The following is a 22,077-nucleotide window of genomic DNA, read 5'->3' as shown; positions in this document are numbered from 1 at the left end:
GACTGATTAGCTCTATAATAATGTAAGGTAATGGGGTCATCTATAGTAAAGGTTGTAAATTGTAATGTTGTTGTGTATGAATGAAAGTTACATGGTTTACCTATAGTATGTTGTTGTTATTAATGAAGGAAAGTTACATTTGTTTTATTAAGAATGAACAATGAACATTACAAACATTAACATTAATTATATGGTTTAGGTCAGGCAGACTGAACAGAGATAATTTTCTCTTTTTGTATTGTTTTGTATATTTGATATGTTTTTCTGTAATTTTTTTCTACTTAGTTATATAATGTTCAAATACGTTAGGTGTATCACATATGAAATTAATAAGACTGTAAAGCCAAAATTAAATGGCTAATTATTGTATCAATTTAACTTCTATTAATGTAAATGGCTTTGGAAACGATTTTAAACGCAACTGCATGTTACTTTGGTTGAACAAATTTCAAAGCGACATCATTTTCTTTCAAGAAACACACAGTATGGAATCATATAAAACTATATTCTGTATGTATGTGCATGTCCCAAGTCAGGAGCCTGTAACTCAGTAATTGTCGTTTGGTGACGTATCGTTGTTAATTTCTGTGTCAGTTTGGTCTCTTGTGGAGAGTTATCTCATTGGCAATCACACCACATCTTCTTTTTTATAATATATAGCCATCGAACATGCTTGATTTGGCATTTGTTGTACTTGAAATCGGATAATTAAAAACATTACATAAATGGCTATTAAAATACATTTTTTTTTATCATTGTAACTTCTTTCTTAAATTAAAAAAAAATAGGATATTGTCTGAAAACTTCAACAAATGTCCACTTTTTTATGAATAAAATCACAAAACTCGGAAACATAAAATCTGAAATTTGAAAAATCTGAAGGGAGCTTACGTCAAAAAATAAGCATTCCATCAAAGTTTAAGGAAAACAGATCAAAGCATTTTTGAGTTCTTGTTCGAAGACTGGAATAAAACCCCAAAAATTGAAAAAGTGCGAATATGCACGAGCATAATGTATCAACTGAGATAGGTACATGTAACACCATACGATGCAGCAGCGGGTTGGTTATTGCTGAGAAATGAGAAATTGATAATTCGGAAGTTGAAATCGTCCTGTTTGTCATTTGATATCAGACAACTTATCATAAATCTTATAGAATAAAAACTAAATAAATGTTATTTGTCGATTTGTAAGTATACTTCTGACTATCATTTATTTTATATATGTTTATATGTTTGATATAGCTAAGTTAATTTAAACAACATGATAAAATGTTTAATGATAAAAAAGAAAATTGTGAATTATCTATCTAAAACCTGCCAACATAAAAAAAAAGTGTTAAATTACATAAATAGATGTCGACAATATCTTAGTTTTTATACTTTGTACATGTAAATTTGTATTTGAGTCCACCTGCATTTACTCGTTCAAGTGCCATCACCAAACTATGGATGGTTTTGATCTTTGACTTTTTTTTCCACGTCATAAGTATATCTTCTACCAAACCAGATAAATCTCTTGGAAAACTGAACAAACTCTGCTCAACTTCTCTGAAACTTAATCCTAGCTCTATTCCTAATTGCAACGGACAATTCCCTATCTGCTTTGACAATTCTTTTAAATCTTGATCAGTCGGGGTGTCCTGGTGATTGTAGTCTGCTTTTTTATGTAAAAAGATTAGATAAAAGAAATGGATTAACATAGTAATTTATAATCGTAATGCCTCTGCATTGACACAGTACGTGGCCCTTATTGCTTTTGCACTTCTTACCCTTCCGATTTCTATAACGTTTCTAGTGTTATTCTTTTTGCTCAATTGTAATTAATTGTTAATTTGTATTGATTCATTACAACAAATCTTTTCAGAAAATTAAACAAACCGTTTCCAGGCAAAATGTTTTAAAGTAAACGAATAAAGCATCTGCTACAATTTGCGCATACTAAACAGTTAGCTTGAAGTAAAGCAAATCGGATAGCATATTCATTTGACCAGTTTTAGTTAACTTCAGACCGCATAATGACTTATTTCTCGTGATTTTAGTTGTGTACTTATTTGTTTTGTTCGTCGTTTTTTTTTTTTGTCTGATTTTCTTTTCGTATTCATCACGGGAAATTGTTCATAATTAGTTATACATGTAGGTATTTTCGATTCGCATATACATTCTCAAGTTATCTAGAACGTATGCATGATTGGTTTCTAATAAGCCTGTATCGCTCACCACGGTCTATGTGCATATTAAACAAAGGACACACATGGATTCATGACAAAATTGTGTTTTTCGGATGGTGATGCTTTTGTAGATCTTACTTCACTAAACATTATTGCTGCTTACAATTATCTCTATCTATAATACACTTGGACAAGTAGTTTCAGAGGAAAATATTTTGTAAGATTTATAAAATTTATGAAAATTGTTAAAAATTGACTGTAAAGGACAATAACTTCTCAAGGGGTTAATTGATTATTTTTGTCATTTTGACTTATTTGTAGGTCTTACTTTACTGAAATTTTTTGCTGTTTATATAGTTTATCTCTTTATAAAATAATATTGAAGATACATGTAATAACCAAAAATCAATTCAGGGGTAGAAACCCAAGAAAACGGATTGTCTGATTCATCTGACAATTTCAGGGCAGATATATTTCAACCTGATTAACAATTTAACCCCATGTCAGATTTGCTCTAAATGCTTTTCAACTAAATATCCTAGTGATGATTGTGTCCAGGTTTGGTTAAGTTCGGCTTAGTTGTTTCAGAGAAGAAGACTTTTGTAAAAATTAACTGACGAAGGACGCCGACGAACAACGACGAACGACGGACACCAAGTGATGAGAAAAGCATACTTGGCCCATTGTGCAAGGTGAGCTAAACAATTAGATTTTCTTTGTGAATATTCGGAAAGTTTTACATTCAACACTTACATTGTAATCCTAAGTTATATAACTTACCAACTGGCTTTGATTTCTCTCTTAAGACCTAATAAAAAAGAAAATTAATTATAGCGAAAGAAGGGACGTTAGTTATATTTTCAATGCGACAACAACTACTCTACCCATAATTAACAATTAACAAAAGGATCCTAAATATTCTTTCAACTATAAACAAGAAACGTTGCAGATCGTTCAAAGGTATGCGTGTTTAACAGCTCTGTATTTCAATCTGACTGACTACATAATGTAAATTTATTGGTCGCCACGTCTTGTAGCGGATACATTTAATATATAATTTTCATAAATTAAATGTTTTGGTAAATCAAAAATCTATTTACCTGTATTGATATTTTTCTGTTTTTATTACGTTCATACAATTATATACTGAGTTATAGTAGTCGGGGAAATAAAATTACCTATTTTACTATATATCAGCTATCATTTTCTATTATACTTAGTACACAATATATTGACTTTTTTCAAATTACCAGCATTGAACTATTGGCCAGTCAGAAGTTTCCATAGATTGGACCATGTGGACCTCGACGAATCTTTTTCGCCACAAGCGTCATTATATTTTTTGGAAATTCAAATGCAGCTATGGGATTAGGGTATTTTGAAGATATCACGGCAGTAGCAAAATACATGTATCATGTACTTTGTAAAACTCTAGATTCTACTGACGAGGAAAGTAAATACTATGCCTCCGAAAGCTGATTTAATGATTAAAGGAGTTCGCTTCTCACTTTCAAAATAATAAGCTTTTCAAAATGCTAGTAAATATTGATAAGTGATAAATAAAGGAAGCAAAAGAGCAATAAAATATAGAGGTCCATGTGCTTGTTATTATCCTTCAAAATTTTGGCTGGAAAATGTTCTCTCTTGACTTTTCATAGCTTAATCATTGACAAGTATCAAAAATCAATTAATAGCTTGGCATTATACATGTGAAAGATTTATAAAAAGAAAAATGGGGGTAATTGGGCAAAATTTTTAAGGCATTCAAATGGATAAAACCAGAGAATTTCGAAAATCTTACAAACATTCCAAAACATGACAAGCGAACATCCTTAAGTCTAGGTTGCCGGGTGTTCTAAAGCAATTGACACAGTGCAGGCGGTTTTGTCTCGCTATCCAAATAGCAGTAGTTTAAATATGTGATAACTTGATGACAGACATGCTTTATTGAATAACTTATTATCTTACAGGTCTGACACCATACACTGTATATACATAGTCGATAATTTATCAAAACAATGTTCAATATATCTTTCAATGGGTCCTTTAACCCTGCTTGTACATGTGTGGCATGTTGGAGACACGTCCTGCATTGTGTATGTATAATCATATATATTCCAGATGAAACGTATACACATGTATCGTGCTGATAATTTGAATGGTCCAGGGTGCCTTTGCATATTTGTCAATTACCTGATATATCAATATTTTACTATGGAAGTTTACCACAATATATCTTCCCTGATGAGAGAAAACAGAACAATGGAGACGGTTTTTTATTAGATGATTTATACTTTGTTTTCTTCTTATTTCTTTAGTTTTGTTGTGTGTGTTTTTTTGTGATTACTGTGGTATCAAAATGAGAGAAGATTGCACATATTGCACATAAAATATTTAATGTTAATAAACTATTATATTCCTCACAGTGAGAAAAAAAAAGCTATTAAAACATTCAGTGACTTTCACTATCATTCGCACTTACGTTTGTAATTTGAAAATTTTGAAAATGAGATAATTCTGGTCATCACAACAGCATATTTTGTTGTCGATAAATTTTCCTACAAATATATTTAGCGTAATACATCACTCAATAGTTATACCTGACATATGATGTGTTTATCGAGGTTCACTTTCGTCAAGGCTTCGGCAAGGTCTTTGAAGGTAGATTTTGATCCAGAAAGCTTCCATTTGTGTAGAGCCATCGCCATTTTCCCGTATGCGCTGTGACCTTCATACATATCAATAGTATTCTCCCATTCCCTTCCCTCCATTCCCAAGTGAATGAAAAAATCTTTAAATGACGAAATTCCCATCTGGCTAACCAATCTAACCAGATGCTTATCACTTGGCTCTGTTTTCAATTCATCCATGGATAGACCTTTAAATTATACTTATTTATCATTTATCAATTACGAAATTTAAAGAACAAGTGAAGATAAATGGTTTGGTGTTATCTACATACAAAAAGACTAAAAATGACAAACAATGACTTGTAATTGGACAATGCAAAACTTATCCAATTGATTATCATAAAGGAATGTGTTTCGATTGTCAATAAGAAAACTATCCATTAAAGTTTAAATGATGTTGATGTAAGACACGTTAGGCAACCATAATACAGTCAAAAATAAGTAAAACCCAAAATCATATATATAGCTATAAACGTCCCCGTTATGCACAATATAAAACCATTCATAAAACAAAACCAAAGGCATAATTTACAACATAACGATCTACAAACACAAAAATGAACCCTTCCATTGACTTGCATCGGAACAAACTTAAAAATCAGTTAAAAAATTGGAGAGGGTTCACTTTCTGGTCGATTTAATGCAAACACACGTCTTTTAAAAACACAAACAGGGGGTTTGAGCTCAATCATAAATTCATAACACAGAAAAGACACAAGGTAATGTTCGGAGAGTAATGGCTGTTACTGACAGCGAGTTCAAGGCCAATAACAACTAAGTGTATTTAAAAACATGTATCGAAGACTATAGTGTACGCATTTTAAATCCAATATATCTAGTTTCAAGTTTTTAATGACTAAATATATGTTCAATAGCATATTGTTTTCTTTTACTCTGATTGTGATATCGTTTTCGTTTTACTTAATCTGTGTATTTGTTATCTTTATCCTGTATGTTTTTTTTTAAATCTATTTTTTTTTTGCAATGCTTTATTCGTATGGCACTGTGGTGATATGCATTCATTAGATGACGCACGTATTGTTTAAACAATTATAAGCCTGATATTTTGTATGAGTTACAAAGCTGTTGGAGTAGTTTTTGTATAATATCAATAAAGGGCGAACATAGCGGCACGTATTAACTAAGATTTTTAAACGCCAAAGGTTTCATTATTTACTTTTACATAGTATATAGTAACTTGGACCGTGCAAGGGCTGTATAGCTACATGTAGTCAATGTCGTTTAACACTTCCATTTGTTGTAACTTAGATAGAGAGTTGTCTCATTTGCGGTTAATCCACATATGTTTATTTCTATAAATATATACCTTGACACCCACTTCTGCACTTCTCTTGTGACTGCAATTGTATAAACTAAAGTGTCATCGTAATTCGTAATCAAATAACATGTTAGTAATTATAGCAAAATTTGGAACAAATAATGAAATGAAAAGTAATATCAAAGTTTAAAAACAATCTAAATTATTAAGGTTAATGTATTATGTTTATAACTGTGTTCTTGTATAAACATGTGTTTCTACTTTCATGACTGTATGGATCTGTGGAATTAATTGATCATGTAGATGCCAAAGAAATTGAAATCTGATGAAAAATCAAAAGAAAGAGGAAAAGCAGATGTTACCAAAACGTTATTAAAATTACCAAATGAAAAACTAACTTCTTCGTGATAACACGAATTCAATAAAAAGAATTATTAAAGAAATATCAAGAAAATTCATAAGGTGTTGCCTTTTATCTATTACCAGTTGATGGGTCTTATTATTGATGTACTGATAGTACCAGAATTATCGTCGGCTATGACGTCAGTGAAAAGCTCTGACATTTCAATTGTAAAAAAACGTTTTGGTTAATAATGAAAAACATTTAGTCCGTTTGAATGTGTGTCGGCATTATTATTTTTTTTTTTTGTTAAAAGTTGTTTCCTCTTCAAGTTAATGTGTTTACCTCAGTTTTAGTTAATGGTCCATATTTATTTAATTCAGATTGATTTATGACAAGTTCTCGAAACTCTCGCACGCGAAAATAAGTTGGTTTACAGTATGGCTTATCCTCATAAATATGGACTTTAGATACAATTATATCATGATGATCATGATGATCATTCATCATTTTAATACTTATGTAAAATCCTAATCAATCACGCTTACACTGAACATTAGGATTTGTTTTTTACAATTTAGGGTAAATTTTCTTAAAACAACTTCAATTATGTAGCAACTGTAATTCTGAAGATTTATTTAAACATAAACCAACACTTACTAGGAATTAATACTACTAAAGGCAATTATAAACTCCTGAAGTGAAGCGCATTCAAAAGCATCCCCCTTTTTTGTGTAGCAAACGATAATAATTGATGTTGTATGCACTATTGATAAAATATAATTAACATCTGTATATATAATATTTAAAGTGTAAGCTCCATCACTTCATACGATGTGTATATATGTAGTTTAGATCAGTGGCAATGCGTCAAGATCAGTACAATCATGATATATAATCTTACCCTGTCGAAAAACCAGTACTTTAAGTATCGTGTATCATGCTTCGTCCCCCTGTTACCATGGTTACATTGAAAACTGTCCTTTTTCATTACTTTTGGTGACGATATATAGCAAATGTTATTGCCGCATTGAATGCCTACTTCTAAAGTGTATAATTCTGACAGAAATATTGATTTCGTTCTTTTACCGAAGCTGTTATAATGAAATAATAGACAGGACTCCAGATTTTTAGTGAGGCATTCTTGAACACTGGCTGCAACATCCGGTGATAAATGTAACGATTTTTTGTGTGTCATACAAACCATAACTCGATTATCCTCTAACCATATTCTGAGTTCATTATCTTCACTAACGTTAAAAATTGCAGCCTTCTGATACAGACATGGTTTGCTGTCATTTTTCAGAGGCCACACGTTGAGTGATGCTCCAATTATTTTGTAAGCCAGTGCAGTAGGAATAGAATGACGGGCTAATGAATACCTTAGATATATCGTTTGTTCTCCTTGTCTGTCGATCGAATTGAAATCCGATGGTCGTATAGCCTTGATCATGCATGGTACCAGGTATACATCATTAGTATGTGTGAAAGCCTTTGGTATTATGAGAATGTCTAAATGTATTAGAAGCTTTGTTACAAATTCTTTGGTGACATCATCGGGCATGTATGTATGCACATGGGATTGTTGCCAAAGCTTTAAAAGGTTTGTTTTGCAGATTTGTCCAGATTCCTTCATTTTTATTAGAATTGATTTAAGTCTATGATCTACTGGAAAGAATTTTTCATCTGTTACAAATGACCTCAATATATTAACCATAGTAGGAGGATGAATGACGATAAATTTGTCTAACCCTGACAAATTGTAATACATCAGCTTACCAAGAGAATGTTGAACTAAAAGAAAGTCGTTTAACTGACTTTCGTTCAAGGCAAGGTCATTATTTAACTTGTTAACGCTATGAAGGTCCTCCTTTGTTATTATATGCACATGCTTCATTCTCATGTTGGCAATTTGAAGCTCTAATGGGACCCATTGCATAGGTCGCCGCTGACCCCAGGATAACTGTTTCATTGCAAACTGAACCACTTGATTTGTCAAGCGTCGAATTTCGGCGTCATTTTTATCTAATCCGTTGATGAAATATACTGTTTCTAGATAAATGTGATGTTTCTTCTCGTGCTTGTAGAAAATTTCATTTATATCTTTGATGAAATGTTTCTTCAATTCTGCGGCATTACTCTAAAAGAAGTAAATAGCAGAAATAATGAATATCGTTATATTTATTGACTTCCTGATAATTTCCAAAGTTCCTTAATGATGTACGATTATGTAAAACATGTTTGTGAATATCATATCTGAAAAGCTTTTGCAATTGGTAGATTCACAATGTTATATTTTGTTGTCGTTTTCTACCACATCATTATACGACAGTGTTCAACAGTTAAACATTTTGACATTGATGCAAATACCACCAAACACATATCAATAACCAAACAACATCGAAAGAAAACCGATGATACTATGTGTTATAAAATGTATTGGATGAGAGAGTTGCAAGAAAAAAGTTATAAAGTATTCACTGTTTTGTATTGTATTATTCATTAATGTTTATTGCAACGTTTTTATAATTACTTCTTGGCTTCTCAACTGAGTAGTGATACGACACTCGTTAACGATACCTCCGAATACAGGATTTTCGCAATGTGTTGAAAACCCGTGGATGACCTGGTGCTGTTTTTATTAGTTCTTACTTATCAATTAGGTTGTTATTTTTCTAAATCGAATTTTCATATGTTTTATGATTGGGCATTTTATAGCTGACAATATGGATGTATTTCTCATTGTCGAAGGCATCACAGGTGCCAATGATTTCTTGTTGACGATTTCTTGGTTTTTGTAATTGGATTAAGGACTTTTAGTTTTGAATTTCCTCGGAGATCTGTTTTTTGGCGATTTTGCCTTTTACATCTACTTCGTATGAACTTTCTTATATCCAATCATACCACAGCTTCTTATTTGTATTATGATAAGTTAAATCATTAAAGACTCAGCAAAACACGAAATGCAAACATTTTAATATCCAAAGACAGACTGAAAATAACGTTAGAATTCTACACTAAAATTACTTAAAACTGTAGATAGGTATAGAACATGTATAATATTCGCGATTATAATTTTGTAATTGATTGAGCTACATGTATATGGTTGTGAAATTGCTCTAAGATGTTTATTTACCTCACACTGGTCCCTGTGTGTTGCAGCAAACATAATCATTGGCATAATGTCTGCTGTATCTTCAATATATGCCAAAACAGAATCAACCCAGTGTTTAAGTACGTCTGAAGCACAACAAAATTTTTGATTACTACTATCGATAACTGTCAAATCAATATATTTATAGAAGTTTCCATACATTTTATTGTAACTTAAAGTTACTTAATTATTATGTATGGTAAATACATAATTTTGAAACGTAAATTGGATAAGAGGTGGATATTGAATAAATATTACAATGATTTTATGAGACAATGTCTGGTATATTCAGTTATTATATGTAATCATTAAATTTCAGAAGTGATGCAAACTTCTTAAACTATTATTTATTTCGTGATTTATTATCAAAACAAATAAAATTAAAACGTAAAACACAATATATTAAAGGAAAACATTTGCAGTTACCAACTTAATTTGGTAGATATTTTCTATTGTACATCTGCCTTTAAATTTCAATTGTATATTCGTTCGATTCTCGTCGGCCTTTGTAAAAAAATCACATTATAAATAACCTTGTATTTCAAATATTGAACATAATTTTACCGTGGGTCGAAGACGTTCGTACAGTTTGACTAAAATAAACATTGAAGGTCAAATACAAGTGATTCGGTCAACTCTACATGATTCCTTCTGTTGTAACCAACATTAATTTCAAGTCTTGTAGTAAAGTCCTGAGTGTTGCCTTGTCGTTCATGAAAGATTGCCGGATTTTTTAATATCTTTTTTTTTCATATGATCTACATGCGGTATTTGTTTCAAAATATAAATGCAAATTTGACCTTCTAAACAATTTTTATCTAAAGTATCCGATTTGCTTGGTTTCTCTGTGCATTCAGTTAGATTGCTCGTTTAGTGTTATTTATTTTATCAATTATCTTACATATCTTTCAATAAATTTGTTAATTACGGTGCCTTTAAAATACTGAATATATCTTTCAGTTGGCACAAAATACATATACGTTTATCATTAACAATTAGAATGGTAGGCTTTATTTCAATCTTCGTAATGATATGTCTCAACTATTAGTTTGTTTATGTTTAAAGGGGCCTGTGTCCTGTGTTCAAGCTTTCCCCAAAAGTATTTGACAATGCTTGTTTCGCACGCTTTTTGTTGACCTTTTGAGTGCATTGGAGATGTCGAATTATTTCACACAATCTAAAATTTAATCAGGCAATGGAAATATAGTTTTAAACAATAAATATGTGATAAAAAGACTAAATGAATCATCGTTTTGGTGATTATGCATAATGATATTTAAGGTTAACATGATACTAACCTTTAGCGGTAACTCCATCTATCTCCTCATGTAAACCATATCTTCCGTCAAACATCAGAAGAAAAGACCCGGTATGCTGTATGAAGAGTTGATGGGTCATGTCATATGATTTCTGGCCACCAAAGTCAATCAGGTCAGAAGGTGCTATTTGTATTTTATATTGCCGATTTCGCACTTCCTCTAAAATATCTGTTTGAAGTTGCAGCTTCTGGAATTCTAAGGTTTGGATTTCTGTTGGTGCCGAGGATGTGCGTTCGTTTAAAATGTCAGTACTTAAATTTTTCTGGTCAGGTTTCGCTACGGATAACAATTTATCATGCCCCAACTCGTGTTTTGAAATGTTGATAGTGTCCTTACATCTCTGAAGAGTTTTAGCTTGAGAAGCACCGTCTGTTGTATCTGTTGAACTGGCATGAATTTGCTTACTTAAACTGGATGTTTGCCCTTGTGTTACCATTCCAGATGTTTTGCGAACATCTGGTGCACCTCGAAGAATTTTTGCAATTACTCCATGACCACGTTCACCTGTATAAGTAAAAAGACAGTTGTGTGGAACTTTAATAAACACTAACGTCAGCTGACCTTAAACAGATACATTAAGTTAAACGTAAATTCAGCGTAATTATGCATCAATTTTCAAGCCTATAACATGTAAAAAGAAGTTTATAAATACAAGTATAAACGACACTTTAAAATAGGTAAAATAAGCATTCTCCCAAACCCGTTTTTGAATTTACCGTAAACAGAAACTCAAATATACTCATATTGAAAGTGAGGGACATATACAAACCGACATAGTTGAACAGTTGTATTACCAGAAAATACGTTCATTATTACAAGCATAATACGTGCATTTCTTGCTCTAAAATTTCATGAAATTTAAATTGTCAAATTAACACTGAAATGGACGAATATCTATTTGCTTCTTTTAAATGTTTTGCTCTTTTTTCTCAATTTTATTGCCTCTATTACAAAATAATTTTCCTCATTCTAGTATATAAAAGTCTCATTCCGTAGTTCATGTTCTAATTTTATAAGTTCATGAAGTTAAAAAACAAACTTATTTTAAAATTTCTTCACGAAGCATTAAGTACTAGTTTGACCGTTGTTTTCCAAATTTAAAACATCGGAATTTTGAAATAATTTTTCGTTTTTAGAATAGATATAGGAAGATGTGGTGTGAGTGCCAATGTGACAACTCTCCATCCAAATTACAATTTAAAAAAAAGTAAACCATTAGAAGTCTGTTTAATTCAATTTCGATAAAATAAATTAAAAACATCGATAATTTGTTATTGATTTGCAAGCCAATAATATAACTTATTTGAACACAATTTTATCCGACCTTCGAATACGCATGTGTAAATCATGTTCAGTTATTAACAAAAAGATATGAATGTCAATATCGGGGAAAAAACTACAGATCAACGGGGATAATTCATTTCGTGTATTTCTTCTGCGCACACAAAATCATTCTTATTTAGGTGAACAATGATTCACGTTTGTTTTTATTTCAATGATATGAATTGTAACTAACCTAAAAATTACCACTATACGATTTGCGTGTCTGTCTGTGCATTTTATTTAGGTTTATGTATATACATGTATCGAGTCTTGTCACTATCAGCGTTCTAGGAAGTTAACTTGATCGTAAAGTAGATGGCTTCTACTCTAGCATACAATCAAAATGATATCAAAGACACTCCATGCATTGTAAATTGTTTTTTTAGAGTGTTGCAATCTGCATATTCATCTGGGTATGTTATTAATCACATATTAAAATTTGAGTCAAAAAGGATAATGTTACATTAATTATATCAATAGCAAACTAGTGTATCAATTGGAATTAAAATGAGACAAATTTATTCGTTTTACACTATTTTAAACGTACCCTTTTTGAGGGGGACCATTTTCTCGTTTTCAATATCAATACCATTCCTTCCAAAAAATATTACCAGTCCATCTGTTGAAATCCACTTTTGCGGAATTTTTTCACCAATAAGCACACTTGCTAAGGTACTCTTTCCTGCTCTACATGGGCCACCTAACAATCAACAGGATAATAAATAATGATTATAAAAAATAATTATGCATTCAGGTTTTAAGTGCTCTTCGATGTTGTATAAGGTTTCATAATTTCAAATATTTTGGACATGATCAACGCGGAAGAAACATTAAATGTCGAAATGTGTTCTAGTATACCTCCATTGGTACTATTAATGTTATGTATAGCAAAATACATACATGTTCGTAGTATCTGATTCTATATGAATTGCGGCAAAACGTTATATTTATTTGATATGCATAATCAAAATATGATAGCCATGTGGATAAATATGGCATTAGTAAATATGATGCCTTACCCTGTCGTTCCTTTGCTAAACAGTGAAAAGCGATAGTATTAGAGCGGCAAAACATGGTATATATTTTCCTTTGTTAGTAAATCTATGTCGCAGCAGTCGAACAAATGTGTATTTATTTGATATATATTCATGTTTTAGATTGTATAACTTGTAATTGAAATCATATAAAAAGTTGAAATTATATATTAATATTTGATAAGCTTAAATACACAAATCTAAACTGTCAAGTTTAGAAAAAAAAATATAGTTTGTGCAGACCTATATCAAACATTCAAAGGGAATTCTTTAAAATAAAATCAGTGACATAATCTTAACTAAATCAATAGTAACTATGGCAGAATCGCCTGAGGTCATATTGTGTGTCGTCAATTGCCAATTACAACTGATCATCATTGGCAATATATGTATATGTATATTTTGGAGCAGACAAATCAATTTGTAAAGTTGTTATTCCTCGTACAAGTCATCAAGCTGGTTTAATAGCATTTTTAAGAATTCGCTTTGATCTTGATCTACAAATACTATATTTTATTTCTGAATTTGACGGTTTTAAATTTGTGAATTAAATTATATCCAATATTACTTCATTATTTGTATTTTTTTTAATAAGTTTTCGTAATTACATTGTTTCATATCTGTTCTGTCGGGACCTTTTAAAGCCGACTATAATGCAAGGGTATTTCTCACTTTTAAAGGTGGTATGATTGCCTATAATTGCGAACATTTACTACACTTGAATTTTTTAGGATAGTTGCCTCATTGACACGCATACCACATCTCCTTAATTGTTATAAACTGATATCTACATATATCTTTTTGTTTCCATATTCCATGTCGTTTATAGATTTACTACCCAGACTCAAACGGTTTTCGTAAGACCGATATTCTCCATGTGAAAGCATACGTTGGAAGTCGTCAGCATCGACCAACCACGGCAGTTGACAATCTTTTTCTAAAAAACAAAAGTATATTCATAATGTCAGAATTGTTCATCTTTGGTATACCTTTTATAATTGTTAAAATCTTACAATACATATTTATAGCACTTGTGATTAGCATTTTTCAGAATTCTCCAACACTTTCGATGCATATTTGATAATGGTTGGAAAACAATATATATTTTTACAATAATGTATACCCAACAGCTTATTTCATTCTTTTATAATCAACACGTTTAAATGTTAAAGTAAATACTTCTCAAATTGAAAAAAAATATAGTACATTTTAACCTTAATGCAACAAGTCATAAATCAATAGAAAGGGAAAATATCCAAGTCGTAAAATAAACCACTTTAAGTTTAAGAGAAAAATAAGGGAACATCAGAAACACTGAGCTGCATCAAAAAACTAGGTACAGAACATTTTAAGAATCTGTTGGTGGGTTCAATTAGGTGGTATGGCTAACAAAACCTCCGGCTTATATTGCAATGTCAGAATATGTCGCTAAAGTGAACACACGACGTGACAGAAATACAGTCAACATGCGTAATATTCTGACAACATCCAAAATGTGTTACATACTGTATCAGTGGCACAATCCTATTGATATTGTCATGCATATAGTTTTATGTTTTAAATCAATCATTTAAGGTGGATCATAAGTAAATATTTTTTGAGACAGAATTTTCTAATACTTAGCCAAAATGAAGATTTTACTATGCTCTTTTCAAAAATATATAATAAAAAGTATGGGTCACCGTGCTATTTTTCAGGCTATATGTCGTTCAAAATTGCCTAAATTTGGTTAGATTGTTCATGGAAAAACACATTTGTGTGCATAAAAAAAATCTATGAAATAGAATTTTGAAATAAATTGTGAAAAGATAGTTTTTGTAATATATTATAAGAAAATAAAAAAAAAATTGTGTCACCGAAATTGTTTTCTTGCTACAAGTAAAATTTTTTTCACTAAAAGAGTTATCTTCCCTTAAATGGCCCAAAAATGATTCTAAAAAAAAAAAATGATATTTGTTTTAATATTTTGAATTGTACAAAAAATTACCAAGTTTTCTTTATATTATTAAACAGTATAACCTTTAAATTGCAAATCTGTCTCTGCAGTTTTAGGCAAATAACTAGACCGATTTTTTACTGTGATTGTACAATCCAAGATGGCGGTATACCATGTATCTACCTTAAACGATTACCAGTTCTACAGAACAACACATATGACACCTATGTCACAAATCATGCTTATTTTGATTTGTCTCATGTTTTTATGAAATAAAAGCGAGCTTTGGTTTTGAACTTTGGCTGACATGCATGTGTCATTTTAGTTATAACATTTCACAAATTTGCGAGCAAAAATTACAAGATTCTTCATAATAGTACAAATCAAAATATTTTGCATTGAAAGTGATAATATAGCACGATGTATTTTTGTTTCTTTGAAATAGAAAAATGTGCTGTATGCAACCATTCGAAACCAACGAAAGCATGCTAAAACATACAAAACGAACTTAAACAACTAACACATCCTTTTAGAGCTATAACTGATTCGGAAAGGCGGATATGTCTGTTATCTTTGGTTTGACTACTGAGTATTCAGCACATGGGCCAATTCGGTCAGCTTTTCATGTGAAACTGACAACACACCGAACGCTTACCTTTACTGACACATGCCTGTGCTGAGTTATTAGAGTTTGACTGTTTACTACCATTCCTTTTCTTGGTATCAGTAACATGTAATTGTTTCTTTGTGTTATCCATTGAGTCCATTTCTTTCTAAACACAGACAATAACGACCGTTAGAGAACATGAGTTTCAATGAATTGATGTACATAAATAAACAAAAAACAAACAGATGGCAAAAATGATAAAAATGATAAAAAAATACTCTGCAAATAATTGAATCCGACAGAAGGACGTTTGGAATATGAAAAACTAACAGTTTGCAAATATATCACATTTTTCTGTTCCTTCCAATGGAGTGTTGCCTGCACCAAGTCAGGAATATGACAGTTATAATTCATTCGTTTTATCTGTTTGAGCTTTTGATTGTGCTATTTGATAAGGGTCTTTCCTTTTTGAACTTTTCTCGGAATTCAGTATTTTTGTGATTTTACTTTATGTCTTTTATCAACAATGGATGACCTTTCATTGAAGAACAAAAATGATTTCTATTAAAATTATCAAATATAATGTGTATACAGGTCGAAAGTGTGAATACGTATTAAAAGTAGTTTTTCAATTAAAGTTAGTCAACATCCCACTGAAAACAGACCAAATGATTTTATCACTAGGAACACGTAAAAAAAGGCAACAGTAGTGTACCGCTGTTCAAAATTAATAAATCGATAGAGACAAAAACAAACCGGGTTACAAACTAAAACTGAGCGAAACATATCAAATATAAGAGAACTACGACACAACAGAGACACAACACCGAAATGTAACACACACAGAAACGAACTATAATGTATAGTATATAGTGTATAATGGCCATTTTCCTGACTTGATACAGGGCATTTTTTGAAAAAAATGGTAAAAATGTTGAAAAAAATCGAAAGTTCTTCATCACATAATACAAAAGCTCAAGCACATCAAACGAATAGAAAACACCTGACAAATTCAGGACTTAAACAGGTATTTCCCCATGTATTTCCTCATGTCGAAAAAGATTAATTAAACCTGGGTTTATATCTATCTAAACCTCTTAATTGTATTAGAGTCGCATATAATTACGTTATTTTGATGTGTAAGCAATGGCGAAAATATCAAAAATTGGGATACAGCAGTCAACATTGTGTTGTAACCTGAATAAACAAATTTATATATAGACTTTATATTCTTAAAACTATCATATTTCACTTGTGAAGTTGATACGGAATATGTATTAACAAGGTCTCTGTTGATAAATAATTTATTTATAAATGTTTGAGGGAACTCCGACTCTATGAAATTAAGAAAAAGTTTGTGCCTTTAAATGGTTGAAAAATTTAGCAAATATGTTGTAAATCATATACAAAAAACTCATACATATTGATCACTTGTTCGTCTGTGTGTCATGTTTTACTATTAACAAACTATGCACTATGTTATCCCAAAGCAATACAAATAAAAAAACACAAACATACTCAACTCCGAGAATTATTCGAAACCGAAAGTCTCTAATCAAATGCAAAATCAAAAGCTTAAATACATATTCATGACGTGGTTCAGGCATTTTCTGACGCATGACATGGTGGTTTAAACCTGGTTTTACAGCTATCTAAAACTCACACTGCTATGAAAGTCGCATAAAATGTCGTTGTATTGACAACATATAGCGTGTCGATTAAGGACTCTCCGTTTTAAATTTTCCTCGGAGTTGAGCATTTTTGTGATTTTACTCTTTATGCTACCAAGCGTAAATTGAAAAGCTTTGTATATTATTTCCTTAAGACAACATTTCCATTTCACATCGGAATAGTGGTATGCAGGGTTGAATAACTAATGTTGTGATATAAATAATTTTAGAGAAAGATCGAGATTTCAAATGATCCAGAAGGTTTAGAGTTTGTGTTTTTTTCAGAATCCACATATGGTTAATACGCGAATAAACAGTTTCTACGTATTTTTAAAGATTTTCTTTCACTGCGAACCATTTGTTTTGTCAATTTAGTGGATAATTTATTGTAAGAACATATGATCCGTCAATGTTCCTCTGTTTGTACGGAATTTAACGAAGATTAAGTAACAAAAAGTTGAGTCCCCTGGTTTGCTGTTCGATATAATGAAGTTATGATTCGTCAAAATGTGTGCAATGCATACAGCATAATCCTTATTTTGCATGTTCAAATATAAAAGCTATCTTCCTAACTGTTATTGCCTGTACCGATGTATGTATTTCAATTGTGATCAGTAAACAATGTGTTTGTCATTCAGTAAAACTTTTTAGAGCTCTCAAAATTAGTTGAATCTTTTAAACTGAAATGGGTTGCATAACACCGCCTGGTCTGAAAAATTTTGCGTATCTAATGTGAATAAAAAGCTTGGGATGGTAATTCTATGATGCATAATAATATATAGATACAACCGATATTAGTGGATTCCAGATAAAGGAACCATGAACCCGGTCGTTAATGTTTCTAATTTGCCGTATGACTTCACCGTTAATAAATCCTCTAAATACATGCTGTGAGTGACAGCTATTTCTGTGCAAATACAGATAAGAATTGGTATCTTTAAATGTATTGCAGGGTAAAGAATGCCATGTGTAGTAAATCTATGACCATTAATTACATCAACATATACGAAAGACATTTTATGGTTGATATATCATAGGTTAACTTTCATAAGGGGTTATAAGTATTTGCTAGACGAACAAAATCTATTACTTAATCTGATGTTCCAGCTTATATTATGAATCCTTCGTCCCTATATCTGCCATTATAGAATACCTTGTCTTTCTTTATGTTGAAAAGCAGAAATTATTTAAGTAAGTCACATATTCCGGTGAAGGAACTGCACCAATTGCCGAACCTGTTATTTGTATATTTAATTTAAAAAAAAAAATGACTTAGAAAATTTTACCTGAAATAAGGCATTTTCTGCTGTAAAGCAGTATTGTATAAATACAGACCATGGCTGTTTTGATGTTTGGCTTGTTTTCCTATTCAAGATAACAGACAACATACAATTCCAGGAGCCTCCCGTTTTAAAAATAAGAATCCAAATGATTATCTATTCGGTGTAGGTTTGGTTGCTATCTCGATAACAAAAGTCTGAAATCTTTGTTCATTTATTATAGCTATGGTCAAATATTCCAAACACTCTTTATTTAGAACAGAAAACATTTGTCGTTGTTCTTAGTAGAGAACTATTTATGATTTATACCTGTAGATATTTCAACAAACTGTGGTATCTGTCTACTGTAGACAGCTTTGTTTTTGCCATCATTGCTTCTCCAGCTACGTCTTTCGGTGTCTTACCCTGTATGAAAAAAAAGATAATTTATAGATCTTAGAAGAGTTCTCTTCCTAAATATTTTCAAAAAAGAAGATTTTTAAATGTAAGCGAATATAATGAATAACTTGTGTACAATTGTCTTTAAAGGGTAATAACTTATTAAGGGGTTGACAATTTTGGACATATAAACTGTTTGTAGTTATTACATTGCTGATAATGTTTTTACTGTGTACAGCTAATCTCTATCTTCAATATTATTCAATGTAATCAATTTCCTAAAAAAATATATAATTTCTACAGATCTTGTCATATTAAACACGTGTTATTCAATATGTGTAATGTGTTTAATTTTTTAAGATAAAAGCTATATAAAATTAAGAATGGAAATATTTTTATTTTATAAAGACAACAATCCGACCAAAGAGCAGAAAAAAGCCGAATGCCACCAATGGGTCTTTAACACAGCGCGAAAATTCCGCAATCGGAGGCTTGCCTCATCTGGCTCCTAAACAAAAATGTGTGCTGCTAGTTCAGTGGTTATCGATGTCTTACTGAACACCGAAATATATAAATGAACTAAAATTAAAATCATACAAGACTAACCTGTATATGACCCCTATGTTCTATGTTTAGCCCCGGTGGCCATGTTTGATGGATAAATTTTTCGGATACAGTTTTTAAAACGACGTACACTAAGGAAAATTCAGTTAACGTTTGAAAGTATTTAGCCCAGCAGTTTCTGATAAGAAGATTCTTGAAATAGTTTACGACGACAACGGACGCCAAGTGTTAAAATAATCTGTAATGAAGCCAATTCGGGCCCAGAAAAGCTAAAATGTATTGCTGAACGCGTATGGCGTGAAACATATCTCTTTTTTGTTCGAAAATACAGTAAAGTAAAATAGAAGCACATATATCTAATGGACGTTTATTGTATTCTAAACATCTAACCTCGTTATTTGTAGCTAATACATTGGCACCAAGAAGTTTTAAAAGTCCAACGGTATTTAGTTGACCATTTCTAGCGGATTGATGTATTGGTGTGTCACCCTAGAATATAATACGTAAATACATTAATTCTCGTATGTAATTTCTTTTAAATAAGACGGTCTTTACAAAATAAAATAGTTAAATAAGTTGCATTCATTTGTCTTTGAGAGCTCATAATCAAAATTTCTGGAATATTGTGAACAGCAAAACACAAATCAGGATTGAGAATAACAAATTGATACAACTGAAACGATTAAGCTTTCGGCATTAATCAACGACTTCAAATCATTGTTGGTCGATAATGTTTTTCTCTGTATATATGTACGATTAATTCAACTGAGAAGATACTTATAGTAAATAGTGAGGCCCCTTACTCAGAATTATATATATATTTTTTTCTTCCTTGGTAATGCATTTGTTGAAAATAAGTTTTGAAATATAACAACTAAATTGAACTTTAACTTCTTAAATGAATTTCTGTTTTCAAACCTTTTTATTTGTAGCTGAAACATCGGCACCTAACCCAATTAATCTCTCCACCATGTCAATGTTACCATAGCTGGCACTTTTATGCAGAGCCGTGTCACCCTGAAGAAATAAACTTTGGACTCAAATGACAGCCTAATGCCACCAATGGATCTTTAAACTAGAGGCTCTAAAGAACCTGTGTCGCTCACCTTGGTCTATGTGAATATTAAACAAAGGAAGCAGATGGATTCATGACAAAATTGTGTTTTGGTGATGGTGATGTGTTTGTACATCTTACTTTACTAAACAGTCTTGCTGCTTACAATTATCTCTATCTATAATGAACTTGGCCTAGTAGTTTCAGTGGAAAATGTTAATAAAAATTTACAAATTTTATGAAAATTGTTACTAATTGACTCGAAAAGGACAATAACTCCTTAGGGGGTCAATTGACCAAAAACAGCAAAATTTCCTTAAAATACCTATTCAGGGGCAGCAACCCAACAACGGATTGTCTGATTCATCTGAAAATTTCAGGGCAGATAGATCTTGACCTGATAAATAATTTTAATCCTGTCAGATTTGCTCTAAATGCTTTGGTTTTTGAGTTATAAGCCAAAAACTGCATTTATCCCTATGTTCTATTTTTAGCCGTGGCGGCCATCTTGATTTGATGGACGGGTCACCGGACACATTTTTTAAACTAGATATCCCAAAGATGATTGTGGCCAAGTTTGGATTAATTTGGCCCAGTAGTTTACTAAGATTTACGAAAAATGGTTAAAAATGGACTAAAAAGGGCAATAACTCCTAAAGGGGTCAACTGACCATTTCGGTCACTTGACTTATTTGTAAATCTTACTTTGTTAAACATTATTGCTGTTTAAAGTTTATCTCTATCTATAATAATAACCAAGATAATAACCGAAAACAGCCAAATTTCCTTAAAATTATCAATTCAGGGGCAGCAACCCAACAACGGGTAGTTCGATTCATCTGAAAATTTCAGGGCAGATAGCTCTTAACCTGATAAACAATTTTACTCATGTCAGATTTGCTCTAAATGCTTTGGTTTTTGAGTTATAAGCCAAAAACTGCATTTTACCCCTATGTTCTATTTTTAGCTATGGCGGCCATCTTGGTTGGTTGGCCGGGTCACGCCACACATTTTTGAAACTAGATACCCCAATGATGATTGTGGCCAACTTTGGTTTAATTTGGCTCAGTAGTTTCAGAGGAGAAGATTTTTGTAAAAAATAACGACAACGGACGACGACGGACGACGGACGACGGACGCAAAGTGATGGGAAAAGCTCACTTGGCCCTTCGGGCCAGGTGAGCTAAAAAGGCGTGCTTCTTTGTATGATTATTATTTCATATCGTCTCTCTATTATTTAATTTGTATACTTCTAATAACAATCTCAGCATGATTATGA

The 22,077-nt window shown here is 31.5% G+C and overlaps 1 protein-coding gene across 1 annotated transcript in view; it reads right to left on the bottom strand.

Moving 5' to 3' along the window:
- Positions 1-224: 224 nt before the first annotated feature.
- The window catches only part of LOC143050870 (uncharacterized), a 33,068-nt gene continuing 11,215 nt past the window's right edge, over positions 225-22,077 (bottom strand). Inside the window, exons 6-17 of the mRNA XM_076223976.1 lie at positions 20,663-20,761; positions 20,135-20,233; positions 19,112-19,207; positions 15,901-16,018; positions 12,823-14,246; positions 10,932-11,456; positions 9,616-9,719; positions 7,384-8,619; positions 6,188-6,218; positions 4,771-5,048; positions 2,951-2,978; positions 225-1,659 (exon numbers count right to left, since the gene is read on the bottom strand). Of these exons, the coding sequence (XP_076080091.1) occupies positions 14,083-14,246; positions 15,901-16,018; positions 19,112-19,207; positions 20,135-20,233; positions 20,663-20,761 (576 nt within the window). The 3' untranslated portion in view covers positions 225-1,659; positions 2,951-2,978; positions 4,771-5,048; ... (3 more) ...; positions 10,932-11,456; positions 12,823-14,082. The remainder of the gene's footprint in view (positions 1,660-2,950; positions 2,979-4,770; positions 5,049-6,187; positions 6,219-7,383; positions 8,620-9,615; positions 9,720-10,931; positions 11,457-12,822; positions 14,247-15,900; positions 16,019-19,111; positions 19,208-20,134; positions 20,234-20,662; positions 20,762-22,077) is intronic.

The sequence above is a fragment of the Mytilus galloprovincialis genome, chromosome 11, assembly GCF_965363235.1.
Source record: "Mytilus galloprovincialis chromosome 11, xbMytGall1.hap1.1, whole genome shotgun sequence".
Lineage (NCBI taxonomy): Eukaryota > Metazoa > Mollusca > Bivalvia > Mytilida > Mytilidae > Mytilus > Mytilus galloprovincialis.
This window is presented reverse-complemented; position numbering and strand designations above follow the sequence as displayed.